At 37.2% G+C, this 17433-nt stretch overlaps 1 protein-coding gene across 7 annotated transcripts in view; it reads left to right on the top strand.

The window, feature by feature from the left end:
* Positions 1-17433, top strand: part of LOC150095089 (spectrin beta chain-like) — a 577773-nt gene that overhangs the window by 303282 nt on the left and 257058 nt on the right. For all 7 annotated transcript variants that reach the window (XM_090411296.1, XM_090411299.1, XM_090411298.1 and 4 more), the window contains exons 21-22: positions 12184-12234; positions 12350-12415. In XM_090411296.1, the coding sequence (XP_090267422.1) occupies positions 12184-12234; positions 12350-12415 (117 nt within the window). The remainder of the gene's footprint in view (positions 1-12183; positions 12235-12349; positions 12416-17433) is intronic.

Genomic DNA, 17433 nt, shown 5'->3' with positions numbered 1-17433 from the left:
AAAAACTTTTGCGAGTGGTGTTTTTTCATGAAACATACTTATTACTTTACATTCCCATTATATGACAACTTTCATTTTGTTGATGCAATAATAATTTCAAAATTGTAATTTGTGTGTTATTTTATCACCTTTTTATTCTGCTTGGCTTATGGAACCATGTCTCAAATTATGCAGCTGCTTCTTAGGATCTGTAATGCACAATATATATATTTTGTGCATTATAGATCTTATGACTTATGCAACTTATGACCACTGATGCGCATGATGGCCATCATGTTAACACATTCACCAGATATCACCTCACTCCTGCACCCCATGTAATAGAGAGTTATTGTGAGGCATATTATTTAAACAATTCTTTTACTCAGACACAATTTGATGAATGTAAGGTATTGGAGATAGTGTTGTTCAGTGACAGATTTGAGATGCAAAACCAGGAAAACTAGAGATAGGAAGCAATCAAACATGTGTCTAGCCACCCCTGGGATAAATGAGTGTGAGTACAGGAATGACTGCAGAAATAGCCACTCCTGGGATAGACAAGTATGAGTGCAAGAATGATTGTGAAGAGCTGGGTGGAGTTTCCCAAGTTTCAAATCTGAATGGGCAGGTAATGACATTAGGTAAGGGTAACTGTGGGCCCAAGGATATGTCGAAATGCATGTACATGATTGCTCAAAGTATTAGAAATAAAGGAATGGAGTTTTTGGCATTGATTAGCTTGACTTGACTAAACATTATTGGCATCAGCAAGACCTGGTTGTCAGAGAATGATGTAGTTACAGGGATAGATTATAATGGATATTATATTATCAGAGAAGATAGAGGAAATTGGGCAGAAGGAGGGGATATTATTAGTAATAACTGAAGAATTTCAACCAACAAAAATAGAAGTTAAGGAAGATTGTAGATCTGATGGAAATGGTTCATTTGAGGATGTCTGGTGTGAGATAGAGGCCAATAGAATAAAATATATTGTTGGTTACTGCTACAAATCTGGGGGTCCAGAAGAAGATGTGGACGACATGCATCAGCAGATTTGCACAATAAGTGCAGGCCAAGCAATTATCATGAGAGACTTCAACTATGGTGATATAAATTGGAAGGAGAAAAGAACACATGGCAAAATCGAAATGGAATTTATAAAGTTATTAAGAGATATTATTTAAAACAGCACACAATGGAAGGCGACAGGGGTTTTAGAGTGTTGGATCTAGTAATAGCATCAGAAGATTTATCTATAACTACAGTAGCAGCTTTACCTACAACCAGGGAAAGTGACCATGAAGTTTTGTCCTGGGAGGTTGCTCAACATGTGGAAATTTCAGTCAAGAAAGCATTTATGTGGAACTACCAAGCTGGTGATTATTACAACCTTAAGTGACAACTTGGAGCAGTGCCATGGCATAAGAAACTACATAAAAAGAATGTCAGTAGTGCATGGGAAGTGGTCAAGGATTGTTTGAACACAGCAGTATCAGAATGCATACCCAGAATCAGAAGCATAAACTGAGTACGACTTAAGTAGATGAGTTGCAATATAAAGCAGGAGTTGCAAAAACAAGAAGCATTGTAAAGGAATATAAACAAAAAAGGTTATCAGCATGCTCATGAGCAATACAAAGCACAAGCAAGAATAACAATTATGGTAAGGAAGGCTAAATCAGATTTTAAGAGAAAATTAGCTAAGCAGGCTAAGATAAATCCAAGAGTTTTTTCACTATGTAACAAGTAAGAGAAAGAATGATTATGGAAAGATAATGTTACTCAGTATTGATTGTAGGAAAGTGACAGAAGCAGAAGAAATAGTTCACTTACTAAGTGATCACTTTGCAAGGATATATCATCTGGGTGGTAACTTTGCAGTTACTGAGGTGATAGAGACTAATGTGATTGAGGTAGATAAACTGGAAGTACTCAGTATATCGAAAAATATCAATGTGAATATAGCAGCGGGCCTGGATGGTATGTCAGGTTGTGTGCTACGAGAATGTGCTAGTGAACTGGCAGTGCCTCTGATGAAGTTGTTTAATCTGTTTCAACTCTGGCAAGATTCCAAGGGAGTTGAAAGAGGGTAAAATAGTTCCATTACATAAAGGTGGTAGCTCCAAGTTACAGACCAATTTAGTATCTCTGGAGTGGTGGTTAAAGTATTGGACAAGTTGGTTAAAAGTAAAATTCGGGACTAGGTGGATAGGAATATGATACTCTATAGGTTGCAGCATGGCTTTGTAAAAGGTGTGTCCTGCCTCAGTAATTTATTCACATTTTATAATAAGGTGACAATAGAATTGGATAAAGGAAATGGCTAAACTGTGATACTGCTGAACTTCGCAAAGGCATTTGACAGAATACCACATGGAAAACTATTACGTAATCAGAGCAAATGGGAATGGATATCAGGCTGGTGGCATGGAGAGGGGGGGGTGGCAGTGACTGATGGACAAACAACAGAAGGTAGTATATGGTGGAGTGGAATCAAGGCGAATGAGGGTGATTAGTGGAGTTCCCCAGTGCTCTGTACTAGGACCACTACTCTTTAATTTGTACATTAATGATATAGTGGCAGATTTGAAGGAGATATTCAGTTGTTTGCCAATGATGCAAAACCAGGGAGGGTAATAGTTGATAAAAGTGATGTAGATATCTTATAGGATGATGTAAATAAATTGGCAGTGTCAGCAAAGGGCAATGGTTGTCAATTCAGTGTTATTATAATATATTATAATAATGTTTAAACAGTTTTGCATAACACTGAACTTTTTAGCACCTATTAACTATGCTGTGTCACACCTTGATATGATAATAATGGTACTAGTTTACAAGAAATTATTGAGGGTATGCAACTTGGCATGATGGTGAGTAGAGATTTGAAATTCTGAGGTCATATTGCAAGAGTTGGCAAAATAGCTCAGAGGATTACTTGGATGCTGAAGAACACATTGACAAGTAAAAAAATAGAGAGATTATTATCCCCCCTTTATAAGGTATGATTTGGCAAATTTGACTACTGTGCACAGATTTGGTCATCTGAATTTTTTTGGGAATTGGGAGGTGGTGGAGAGAATTCAGAGATAAGTGACCAAGCTGGTGAAACAGTTGTGGAATGTTCCCTATGAGGATAGATATGATAGATATAAGGAGAGGGGATATGATAAATATAAGTTACTAACAGGATTCTATAAGATTGACACAGGAGAAATTTTTCAATACATGGGTTACTCCCCATGTATTGAAAACAAGGGGTCACACTTGGAAGTTGTTTAAGAGTGTAGTTAGCAAGGGTGTGGACTAGCTTCTTTACTTGGAGATTGGTGAATGTATTGCAGAGGTGGTAGTGAGCACCCCAATAGTGAATAGCTTTAAGGAGATGTATGATAGGTATTGTGTTAATGGATAGAGTGAGTCTCCTGTGATGAGTGTTTTGACTCCATGGAATGCCCATATAAATAATAATAATAATTTAGATGGCCTAGTTACTGGATTTAATTCTAGGTGATTGGAATAGAGCTCTCATTGCACCCATTTATACCAAATGAAACTGAATGTGAGAATTTACAGAGAAATTTCTCTATTGAGTGCTCCAAGTAAGATTTATTGAAGTCTAGTTGAGTAAAGACTAAAAAATTTGTGGAAGGGAAACTTGGAGAAGAATATGCTCGGTTCAGGCCAAATAGAATTTAAGGATCAGTTCTTTAAGACAAATATTTGAGAGATTATGGGAATATAATGAGGATCAAGGTGCCAAGAAAAAACTGTTAACAAACTGTAAGCAGGACATTATATCAAGCAATATTATTTGTAAGTTGCAAGTCAATGATTAGAACTGAAGGAGGTACAACAACATGGAAGATTCCATTATATCATTAGATATTAGATATCGTTATATCATAAGACATTATCAGTACAAAAGCAGTGAAGAACAATAAGGAATAGAATAAAGAAACAGTAAAGTGCATGCATTAAATTGGAATACGTCTATGTATTCAGTTGTGTTTTATGGAATAAAACTTTTATGCTGAAAATCAATAAAATTATTTAAAAATAAAATATAAGAGATTACAAATTTATTTAATACAATTGTAATAACAGCTGAAGATAACAAACATATCTCTGAACATCAAGACCACATCTATTGAAAAACTGAAAGGTTATACAAGTGGTTTTAAAAGTATAACTGGAAGAAAGTATACTTTTTCCAGTATAACCTTGGTAGGGTTATACTGGAAGAAATAGAAGAAGGAAGGGATCTCAAGGTGATTGTGAATAGATATTTGAAGTTCCAAGGACATATTGCAAAGGTTTTGAAGACATCTCAGAGAGTTGCTGTAATGTTGAGGAGGACATTGACTGCAGGAGATAAAAGTGTAGTGGTCCCATTGTATAAAGCTTTCATCAGACCACACCCAGATTTCTCTGCTCAGATCTAGTAACTGGGATTTGAAGGGGATGAAGTAACTTTGGAGAGAGAGAGAGAGAGTGAAGACATAACAAGAATGATAACGGGATTACAATGTTGATTATGAGGACAGACTTAGGCCATGCAGAACTACAGAGTTTGGTGGATAGAAGACAAGGGGATGGATGTGATCAAGACATTTAAGCTGTTGAAGGGTTGTTATCATGTTAATACCGAGATTTTTCATGTTGCATAGAACAAGGGGAAGGAGCAAGGACAAGGGCCTAGCTCTGAAAGTCTCCCAAATTTGGGGCAGTTTCATGCACCCAAATTTGTTGAGGTTAGGAAAGTTTTTTAGAGCTGCTGAAGATTCTTTGAATAGTCTTTCGTATTTAAACTTGCTGCGATGGATTATTTTTGTCTTCTTCCAACGAATTTTATGGTGGGTATCTAAGGCATGGTCTGCCAGTCCAGAGCGGCTGTACTGGTGAAACCGGATGTAGTCTTGGTGTTCTGAAATCCTGATATTTGTTGTTCTGCCTGTTTGGCCAAAGTAGGACAATTTGCAGCTGCAAGGGACCTGGTATACACCAGGTAGGTCTAGGGGAAGTGGTTGGTCTTTGGTAGAGCGGATAAGGGATGCCAACTTTTTATATGGTCTGTAACAGGAAGTAAGGTCATATTTTTTGAGGATATTAGTTATTTTTTCAGAGGTGCCCTGGATGTAGGGGATAGTGATAGACTTGGTGTAGTCTTTATTGTGGAGGGGGGGAGGGGGGTTGTGGTTTACAGGTTTTAGTATTTTTTGGATTTTTTTGGGGTTGTAGCCATTGGCTAAGAAAGTGTTGAGGATGTGGTTTAGTTCTATAGTCAGGGCCTTGTCATCTGAGCAGATTAATTTTGCCCTGTTATATAGTGTTTTTATCACCCCATATTGTTGTGAGGGGGGTGGGTGGGATTGCTGGTGAATGTATCTGCCAGTGTGGGTGGGTTTTCTGTAAACAGAGAAAACCAAAGATCCATCAAGCTGGCGGGTGATTAAAGTGTCTAGGAAGGGGAGGGTGTTGTTTTCCTCTTTTTCTAAGGTGAACTGGACTCTGGGATGTTAGTTGTTTAAGTGTGTTAGGAAGGAGTGGAGTGTATCTGAGCCATGTGGCCAAATAGCAAACACATCATCCACATAACGAAGCCAAATAGTGGGTTTTTGTGGGGCGGAGTTTAAGGCTTTCTCTTCAAATGTCTCCATAAAGAAATTGGCCAAGGGTGGTGAAAGTGGTGAACCCATGGCTGTCCCCTCTATCTGTTTGTAGAATTTTCCTTGCCAAACGAAATAGCCTGAGTTCATTGTGAACTGAAATAGGGCTGAGATATCGGGAGGAAACTTGGCTTGGATGAGCTCAAAGGTTTCTTTGAGTGGGACATTTGTGAATAGGGAGGAGACGTCAAAACTGACCATTATGTCAGTGTGTTGGAGTGTGAGGTTTTCTATACTGGCTTTAAAGTGGGCCGAGTTTTTTATGTGTGATGGTGTGTTGCCAGTGTAGTGTGTGAGCGTTTTGGCTAGATGTTTGGCTAATTTATATGTGGGGGAATCAATGTCATCCACTATGGGACGCAATGGCACATTTTGTTTATGTATTTTTGGGAGTCCATATAATCGGGGGGGGTCTAGAGTTATAAGGTTTAAGTTTGTTGGTGACTTCCACAGGCCAAGAAGTGACTTTCTTAAGGAGTCTGTGGATAGTTCTAATCTGAGAGTTGGTCGGATTATATTCAATGGGGAGGTAAGTAGTACGGTCTCGTATTAAAGAATTTAGCTTACATTTGTAATCTTTTTGGTTAAGTACCAAATATCAGGATTTCAGAACACCAAGACTACATCCGGTTTCACCAGTACAGCCGCTCTGGACTGGCAGACCATGCCTTAGATACCCACCATAAAATTCGTTGGAAGAAGACAAAAATAATCCATCGCAGCAAGTTTAAATACGAAAGACTATTCAAAGAATCTTCAGCAGCTCTAAAAAACTTTCCTAACCTCAACAAATTTGGGTGCATGAAACTGCCCCAAATTTGGGAGACTTTCATTTTGAGAACTTCCGCCCAACGGCCAAGACTACCAAATTAGCCCGCAAGTGGGCACCATTAGGACTTTAGGAACAAAATTAGTTCTTATTTTCTTCCTCATTTGCTTTGTTAGTTCCTTAGTGCACATACCATATCTTTATGTTCCCGAAGATGGCAATGTGACATTGCCGAAATATAGAAGTGATTCATTAAAGTTATCTTTAATTTATTTACTTTATATGCGTTGTCAATTCTGTAAATTAATTACCAGTTATGTCTAACCAACGTATAAGTCTTACTACTAGAATCATGATCATCCACGGAGATGCAATCGCACGAAAGGCCCGTCAATACGGCAAATTGAGGTTGAAGATATCGAGGCAAATAAATCGTCTGACGTTCCTAAAATGCTGCCGGGATAACAAAGTGATCCCCAACTGTGTCAAATTAAAGCACCGTTTCACTTCCGAGAAAGCTTTACGCATTTGCAACCGCACTAGCTTCGCCCTGTTAAGAGAACAAATTACCGCGACACGCGTTCTCCTTGCCGACGAAAACAAAACCTTACGGGCGCTAGAGGAAGAGCTTTCTAACACACTCGGCCTTGATCTATGGTCGATACTGCATGACATCTCATGCACATCGGCAAGAAAGGAATTCGAAAAAATATACGTAGTCGGCACGTGAAAAAATACGGAAACCTGACAAAGACTTCTACTTCTGTCCACCAGCTACCACTTAACACAGTAGTCAACCTCTCGTCGGCAGTTTTAAAGCCTGAAGCACTCACCGCACTTTCACGTGGTCACAATTTCGCCCTAGCTCTTAAAAGGATACCGGCTGAAGAAATCATGATACAAATAGAGCGTGGAATTCGCAACCTGCCTAACCACATCGCCAACAACGTGAGACTGGATGTAGTCGGTGTTCTCACTAAAGCCAAACCTCCAAAATCCAACTTATCCAAAAACGAATATACAGCCCTACAAGAATTAAAAAACAACAAAAAAATAGTAATCACCAAAGCTGATAAGGGAAGCGCCACGGTGGTACTTAACCAAAAAGATTACAAAGGTAAGCTAAATTCTTTAAATTCTTTAATACGAGACCGTACTACTTACCTCCCCATTGAATATAATCCGACCAACTCTCAGATTAGAACTATCCACAGACTCCTTAAGAAAGTCACTTCTTGGCCTGTGGAAGTCACCAACAAACTTAAACCTTATAACTCTAGACCCCCCCCCCCCCCCCCCCCCCCGATTATATGGACTCCCAAAAATACATAAACAAAATGTGCCATTGCGTCCCATAGTGGATGGCATTGATTCCCCCACATATAAATTAGCCAAACATCTAGCCAAAACGCTCACACACTACACTGGCAACACACCATCACACATAAAAAACTCAGCCCACTTTAAAGCCAGTATAGAAAACCTCACACTCCAACACACTGACATAATGGTCAGTTTTGACGTCTCCTCCCTATTCACTAATGTCCCACTCAAAGAAACCTTTGAGCTCATCCAAGCCAAGTTTCCTCCCGATATCTCAGCCCTATTTCAGTTCACAATGAACTCAGGCTATTTCGTTTGGCAAGGAAAGTTCTACAAACAGATAGAGGGGACAGCCATGGGTTCACCACTTTCCCCACCCTTGGCCAATTTCTTTATGGAGACATTTGAAGAGAAAGCCTTAAACTCCGCCCCACAAAAACCCACTATTTGGCTTCGTTATGTGGATGATGTGTTTGCTATTTGGCCACATGGCTCAGATGCACTCCACTCCTTCCTAACACACTTAAACAACCAACATCCCAGAGTCCAGTTCACCTTAGAAAAAGAGGAAAACAACACCCTCCCCTTCCTAGACACTTTAATCACCCGCCAGCTTGATGGAACTTTGGTTTTCTCTGTTTACAGAAAACCCACCCACACTGGCAGATACATTCACCAGCAATCCCACCCACCCCCCTCACAACAATATGGGGTGATAAAAACACTATATAACAGGGCAAAATTAATCTGCTCAGATGACAAGGCCCTGACTATAGAACTAAACCACATCCTCAACACTTTCTTAGCCAATGGCTACAACCCCAAAAAAATCCAAAAAATACTAAAACCTGTAAACCACAACCCCCCTCCCCCCCTCCACAATAAAGACTACACCAAGTCTATCACTATCCCCTACATCCAGGGCACCTCTGAAAAAATAACTAATATCCTCAAAAAATATGACCTTACTTCCTGTTACAGACCATATAAAAAGTTGGCATCCCTTATCCGCTCTACCAAAGACCAACCACTTCCCATAGACCTACCTGGTGTATACCAGGTCCCTTGCAGCTGCAAATTGTCCTACTTTGGCCAAACAGGCAGAACAACAAATATCAGGATTTCAGAACACCAAGACTACATCCGGTTTCACCAGTACAGCCGCTCTGGACTGGCAGACCATGCCTTAGATACCCACCATAAAATTCGTTGGAAGAAGACAAAAATAATCCATCGCAGCAAGTTTAAATACGAAAGACTATTCAAAGAATCTTCAGCAGCTCTAAAAAACTTTCCTAACCTCAACAAATTTGGGTGCATGAAACTGCCCCAAATTTGGGAGACTTTCATTTTGAGAACTTCAGCCCAACGACCAATACTACCAAATTAGCCCGCAAGTGGGCACCATTAGGACTTTAGGAACAAAATTAGTTCTTATTTTCTTCCTCATTTGCTTTGTTAGTTCCTTAGTGCACATACCATATCTTTATGTTCCCGAAGATGGCAATGTGACATTGCCGAAATATAGAAGTGATTCATTAAAGTTATCTTTAATTTATTTACTTTATATGCGTTGTCAATTCCGTAAATTAATTACCAGTTATGTCTAACCAACGTATAAGTCTTACTACTAGAATCTTACTACTAGCTCTGAAAGTTGCAAAAGGGAGTGGAGAGTAAAAGGGTAAGAAGTAAGTTTTTTTGCATGGAATGCATCTTGACAGGGTGGTGAATGTGTAGACAGTAGATGAGTTTAAGAAGTGATATTGATAAACTTTGTGTTAATCTTCCACGATGAGTCTTGTGACTCCATGGAGGTAAGGGGGGGGAAAATAGATCCATATATAAACATGAATGTTTATACAAAGAAAGAGCTGAAGCCCTACTTCATGAACTTTCTTTGTACAAACGTTCAGGATAACAACTTTCCATACCTCAGTCATAACGATCGCCTCACTATTCCAAAGGTGTGGAAAGTTGTTATCCTTAATTGTATTAAATAAATTTGTAACTGCTTATATTTTATTTTTAACTAATTTTAATTATTTTTCAGCCCAATAGTTTTAATCCACGAACATGTGATCTATACATAGAGGGATTTCAATTTAACACATGTGCTATTGTTGTGTCCTGAATAAGCTATGAAATGTTTATTATAAAATATTCAGGTCACAACCTTAAATACAACTAAGGCAAAGAATATGGAACGTTGGCAATAGGATAAGTGTAAGCTGTTTACAAGTACAAAACACTTAAAATTTAGGAATTTCATGAATTTATATAGTAAGCTTTTATAATTTTATATATAATCTGTATTAAGTGTGAACCAGATATAGAGATCCATGTAAGCTGGCAAATCCATTTGAAAAGCCAGTCTCTAGTACTAAATTAACAAGGCCTATGAGTCAGGGTTCAAGGGTCACTTTTGCCATCCTGCATTATGAGAAAGAGGGGAGGGAGAGAAGTATTGGAAAAGGAAACCTAAGCGTCTTCCAAGGAAGGAAGGCAGACACACGTGCGAAAAAAAATAGGGGGAGCTAAGGTGATCGACGTTAGCACACGTGACCGCATTGGCGCAAATCGCGAAGATCGAGATTTGCCGAGAGGAAAGAGTTAAACAAAAAGGCCCTGCAAGCACAATTCCAGATCTTTTTTCCTGGATTCCTGGTTCCTGATCTCTCGAACAGTGGTCGAGCTCGTCGTCGGGGAAGTTTCCTGGCCAGTCGCGGAAGGCATTTAGTTCGTCTGTCGTAGTGTTCATATTGGGCCACGCTATGTCCGTGCTCTAGGATACCTGTGCGTTGTCGTGCGACGGAGGAACTAAATTGATGCCGTCCATTCAAGGCGACGTTACCGTGCCACCTCCCAGTCTTCCCACGGAGATTCCACTCGCACAGATCTACAGAAGATATCCTCTAAAGTGACTATATTGAGGGCCTTGATGACCAGACAAGGCAGGAACAAGTCTTAAGAATTCAAGGACAGAGATGGTAATGTAGACTTTTGAAATACTAATTCCAGTTATAGGAGAGAGTGAATTCCCTGTGAGAACTTTTATATTGGACTGAACTTAAGGGACTGTAAGAGTAGCCTACAACTAGGCATAGGTCCGAAACAGTGTTATGTTTTGTTTGCCCACGAGGCCTAGTAGATATCTGATTATGTTAAGCTTAATGTGTAAATTGTGCTGTTGTGTTAACTGATGGTCACGTGTATCAGAATGGTATGATGATGACCTATGAATTTATACTAAAATGATTGTATTGGTGGTTATTGCAAATTTAATATGTGTGATTAGTATAAATTAATTAGAGTCTTTGATCTAAAATTGAGTGCAACCATATTAGCCTGTTTTTAACTTGTATTATTGTGTATTACCTTAAAGATAATTAAATTGTTTCATTCACGTACTTGCCTGGTCTGCTTATGTTATATGAATTCAAAACTACCGCTCATAAAGATATAAGCGAACTAAGCAGGATAAACCCATGAGTATAAATATATTAAGCGAGCCACGACTGTGAGAAGGAAATAAGCAAGCGGTGGGATAAAATTAATCTTGATCAAATTATCATTGTCTCTTTGAAGGGGTCACACTGAGCAAGAATCCTTTCTATCCTAGGTATTAGCTGGTGCAGTAAAAAAATAAATGTGTTAATACTTATAGGGTGAACTCCATCAGATTGTCGTGTGATAAATTGATGTTTAGAACATAGAGAGGCCAATAAGACTGCAAAGATCCTAAGAATTAAATTAGTTTGATAAGAGACAAAAGACTTATGTGCAAGTGTGAGAGAGAAAGGAAAATTAAGTAAAGATTAGTGGTAAGCTTGCTATAAGAACTAGAAAGAGGAAAGAAAAAACATTTATAACACTATGCTGTTTCTTTATTCAATTCCTTATTGTTGTTCGCTGTTTGCACTGATGATGTCTTATGATATCTATGATGAAATATTTACATATTTCATCCTACATAAGTGTTTTTGTCTTACAGGTGTGACGTCTGTAGAATTTATGCCTTCACTCTCATTTCTCAGTTACTTTTCTCTCTCCACATATCATGCTTTCACCTGTTTTGCTCAAACAGTCATGGTCATCTTAAAAATCTACCTCTGACATACTGTCCAAGGTCATATCCATAGATGGCTCTTTCATGTTCTCTTCATCTCTAGCATGCCACTGATATCTATAAGTCAGATTGTGCATTGTTTTATTATCAAATAAAAAGTCCTAATCATTAAATATAAAACCATCACAAATTGAACCATAATAACATTTTGATGATTTACTTTAGATTTTTGGTTATCACTAGGCATTTAACAAAACTGTATTCTTCTCAGATATCTTTACTTAGTTTATATTTAACATATGTTAGTTTTTTAATATGTATTATATTTCATATAATTCATTCTTTCATGCTTATTTTTTGGCTTTTAGCTGGATTCATTAGAGAAGGAAGCTGAGAAAATCCAAGGAGAACACCCAGAAGTAAGGAGTCATTTATTATAATTTTATAAATATATTTAGCAATTTTTTGGCTTGTTTAAATATATAAAAATATCACTTTTTATTTTTATTTATTTATTTGTTTATTTTTAATAAGGAAGCTAATTCTATCCAAGAACGCATTGTTCAGATAAAGACAGTGTGGGAGCAGCTTACTCAACTGGTATGTAAAATTATTCTGTTATATTTGTCAATAATAGATATTGGCTCTTTGATGTTTTTTTTTTTACAAGCACGTGTGCATTCTGTTAAGGCTCACTTAAATGCAATGGCTTGCTGGTTATGCTATTTACTCTATTCACTTGCTGATACATTATTTATATTCATGTAATGGATAGATGTTTGGATTCTTGTAATAGACATAAAACTATGTGTAAGAATAGTAGTGAGAAGAGCAGTAACTCATATAGAATAGTAATTCTTGTTCTATATAAATGTTAGTTTTGTATTAAGGTTATGGTTGAAAGAATATAGCGGAAAGTTGCATTTCTATACAGAAATGTTAGTATACAGAAATTTTATACTAACATTTCTATACAGAAATGTTAGTATAAAATAAATAATAGGAATAAATAAAAGAAAATAATAAATATTGTAGTTAAGCAGTTTTGTTAATTAAGGAACGTTTAAGATATGAAATAAAAATAAATATTCATGGTGCAGTTTCAGAGGAGGATAAATAAATTTAAAATGAAATCAGCATGTGACGAAATTAAACAAGACTGCTTATAAGAAACATGTTATATAACTTTTGCAAGAGAGGTAGATAGTGCATAGGTTTATAAAGTATACAAAAAACAAGCAAGAGAATTAAAATTGCATTTAGGAAGAGAAAAGACAAATATGCATGTGAGAGAAAATTAGCAAAATTAACCTATGTCCAAGAGAACCATATCATTAGCCAGTATATACAGTTATATGTATGCAAATACAGAAACAAGGTGATTATTAAATTAGTTCATGGTCAAAATAATGCTTTATGCTGATAAAAATAATTTTGTTCTTCAAGGAAAACAATGGCTGATAGATTAGAAGTAGATGAGTGGAAAAATGTTGAGTGAGATTACCAGATTACTAGATAGGATATCACCATCTTTGCTAAGAGATTGTGCAGAGAATTGGTGCCTTTTTGATATGCTTATTTAATGAAATTTAAAATCTGGAAAAACCTTAAAGAAATAAAAAAGAAGCAATGAGTAATAATATCAAAAGAAACTATTAAACTACAGACTGGTTTATATATCACTATGAAGAAGTTTCGCCCATTCTATATACAGAATTTATGAAATGTAGTAGGGATATATAAATCCTTTGTGGAGAAAAGTTCAGATTATTAAAGGATTCTTCTGTTTTATAATAAGGTAATAATCATGCTGGTCAAGATATATGCCTCATGATATATTTGCATTTTACAGAGGCATTTGGTTGAAGAAGATTCTGTTCTTAGGCCACAACTATGTAACTTAACTATTAGTAGCATAAAATTATATAAATAAAGTGGATATAAATTCAGCATTATTTCAAAGCCGAATGTAGAAACTATGAAAGTTTCATAAAAACGTTGACCATAGAGCTTACAGGGATACACTGGATTTAATATCCACTTTACTTATATAATTTTGCATCGCCGAACTGAAGCCTTTTGGCTCTTTATTTTACTAAGTAGCATAAAAGTTTACCTGATAATGAGAGAAGCTCAGTGCGAAAGATGATTACGCTATCACTAATTACATCATCATCAAATTCCTGCCATGTACCCTCAAGGGGTGTACAGGATATGATAGTACTACATGAAAAATTTACATCATTACTAACTTCCTATCTACAATTTTCCATCAAATCAGTCTGTTACTTGTCAAGACTCCAACATTATCAGATTTTATATTTCTATCGTCTAAGGCACTTTGTACCATATCAATCCACCTATATTTTGGCCTTCCTCTGCATCGTTTTCCTGCCAACCTGGCAGAGAGCACTTGTTTTGCTAATCTTTCCTCACCCATTCTATTTAAGTGACCATACCAGCTATCACTAATTACATCATCATCATCATCAAATTCCTGCCATGTGCCCTCAAGGGGTGTACAGGATATGATAGTACTACATGAAAAATTTACATCATTACTAACTTCCTATCTACAATTTTCCATCAAATCAGTCTGTTACTTGTCAAGACTCCAACATTATCAGATTTTATATTTCTATCGTCTAAGGTGGATTGATTGTACCATATCAATCCACCTATATTTTGGTCTTCCTCTGCGTCGTTTTCCTGCCAACCTGGCAGAGAACACTTGTTTTGCTAATCTTTCCTCACCCAGTCTGTTTAAGTGACCATACCACCTGAAATTAGCTCTGCTAATGCATTCCTGGATGCTGACAATGTCAAGTTCTTTCCTAATATCCTCATTTTTAATATGATATTGCCATTGATGCCATCTGTTCACACCTATAATCTTTCTCAGGACTCTCATATCTGCGGTCTGTAGGCTTTGGTCAAGTGTTTTACTTCTGACCCAGCTCTCAGATATATAAATTAAATCTTGTTTGAACACTGTCTTGTATACAGCTAATTTCGTGTTCCGACTAATTTCTCTCTTATTCCATATGAATTTATTCAATTGACTTTCTACCATACCAGCTTTGTTGATTCTGTTGTCTATTTCTATATTTAATTTACCATCTTCACTAAAAATCGTGCCTAAATAGCTGAAATGTTTTACTTGTTCCACAGGTTCTCCGTTCAAAACGCACTTGACATTTTCAACGATTTTGCCTATTTTCATTGTTTTTGTCTTTTTATGGCTGTCCTTCATACCATATCTATTACAACAGTTATTCAATTTAGTCAAGGAATCTTGCAGACTTGTAGCGGATTTATTTAGAAGTATAACATCGTCTGCATTAAGCAAAGAGCTGACATTAACATCTCCAATTCTGATATCATGTTTAATACCACTTTCCTTCATAATGTGATCCATATAGATAATGAATAACAGAGGAGATAATGTACATCTTTGTCTCACACCAGATTTAACATTAAACCATCTTCCTGTACTTCCTTCAATTCTAACTGCTGATTTACAACTCAAATAAAGACTAAGTATTGCTTGATATAATGCCCCATTGACACCAGATAACTGTAGCGTATTGACTCGCTTTTCTCTTGGCACCCCTTGTCATATGCCTTTTCCCAATCGACAAAACTTAAATACAGATGTTTGTTACATTCCCATGCTTTCTCCACTATTTGTCGTAAAGTGAAGATCTGATCCTGACAGCCTCTATTTGACCTGAATCCAGCTTGTTCTTCACCAAGCTTTTCTTCCACAATTTTTCTCAACCATTTCTCAAGTATACTTGCATATTCAGTTTTATTTCCCTTTTTATATATGGGTACTGTGAGAGCTCTACTCCAATCATCAGGAATTCGTCCCTCTGTCCAGGCATTCTGAGCTCTGCAGTGCAGCCACTATAAGACTTTTATACCACCGTACTTCAGCATTTCTGGTCGGATATCATCTACTCCTGCTGCCTTCCACATTTCAAGCCTTTGATGGCTTTTTCTACTTCAAGTATGGATATGTATTCCTGACTGCATGCCTGGTCAGTGTTTTTTTACCACTGTGCTGTCATCACTGCTTGTTTCATTTAACAATTTTTCAAAGTAATTACTCCATACTTCAAGGATATCTTTTTTTCCTGTTTTCATGTCTCCTTTATCATCTCTAACTCCTTTTACAGCACTCTTTCCTCCATTCCTAAGCTTCTTCAACAATCTCCAGAATATTTTCCCACCTTCTTGATATTTATTTTCTATGTTCTTGCCAAAGTTCTCCCATGACTTTTGTTTAGCTAGTTTTACACACTGTTTAGGTTTCTTACATTTGTCTCTGTATTCTCTAAGAGCACAAGCTGACTTATTTGCCAGTAGCTTTTGGTATGCTTTCTTCTCTTCCTTCACTGCCTCCTTAACTTCCTGTGTCCACCATGGAGTTCTGATTTTTCTATCCTTGCAGACAACCTTACAATATACCTCTCTGGCTGAATCAATCAATGTTTTCCTCAAGGCTTGCCACTGAATCTCCAATTTTTGGTTTCTGTTCTCAAACTCTTTCATTTTTTCTTCAACAATGTTTGTGTATTTTAGTCTACAGTTTATATCTGAGAGCTGCTCAACTTTTATTCGCTTTGAAACTTTCTTAGATGGTCTTCTTTTCCAATTCAATTTTATTTTGCTCAAAACTAAATGGTGATCACTTCCAAATTTAGATCCTCTGTACACCCTGGTGTCCTGCACCAGGGAGAAAACATCACTGTCAACAATAACATAGTCAATGAGACTTTTCTTATTCCTTGCCTCTTCTCTCCATGTGAATTTGTGCACATTTTTATGTTGGAACATGGTGTTAGTAATAACCAGTCCATGTCCTGAGCAGAAATCCAACAGGTATTTGCCATTATTATTAGCTTTGCTCTTTTCTCAAAATTTTCCCAAAATATTTTTGTATGTCTGAGAATTATTTCCTACTCTCCTATTTAGATCCCCAACAAGGACCAAGTTTTCCTTTTTCATTGTGTCAGTTGCTTTCTCTAAAGCATTAAAAAATTCCTCCACTTCTACCTTAGTAGAGCCTTCTGTGGGACCATAGGCACAAATAAGTCTCATTGTCCAGTTCCCCATTCTCATGTTTGCCCACATTACTCTACTTGAGACTGCCTCCCATTCAAGAAGATTAGCCTTGTATTTTGTGTTGAATACTATGGCTACTCCTTCTTTTCCTTGATTGTCATTGCCTGAATATAATATTTTGTATTTATTGCTCAGAAAGATCTCACCAGTTTTTATTTCAGTCACCCCTATTATGTCGATCTGGTACTTATCTAATTCCTTAGCTAGCTCCATTTCTTTGCCATTCAGGCTTCTTATGTTGATAGTACTGATCTTCAACTCTGGTGATATTGAGTTGGGGTGTGTTTTAAGGGTTTGTTCCAGTAGCTGACTTTTTGCTGTTCGCCCTGGTTCCCTGGCGAAAACAACCGGGGCCTTGTTTAACCAGGTTACACCCCAGCCGGTTTGAAATTTTGTCATGTTGTACCATCATTTTGTACACACCATATACACTGGTGAGATAATTGTTTCGGGATATTTTATGAGGAAGGCTATTTCAGAGGACAGAG

The sequence above is a fragment of the Typopeltis vanoorti genome, chromosome 21 (assembly GCF_054136105.1).
Source record: "Typopeltis vanoorti isolate ZY-2024b chromosome 21, IOZ_Tvanoo_1.0, whole genome shotgun sequence".
NCBI lineage: Eukaryota > Metazoa > Arthropoda > Arachnida > Uropygi > Thelyphonidae > Typopeltis > Typopeltis vanoorti.
The sequence above is the reverse complement of the archived record's forward strand: the minus strand, read 5'-3'. Positions and strand labels throughout refer to the sequence as shown.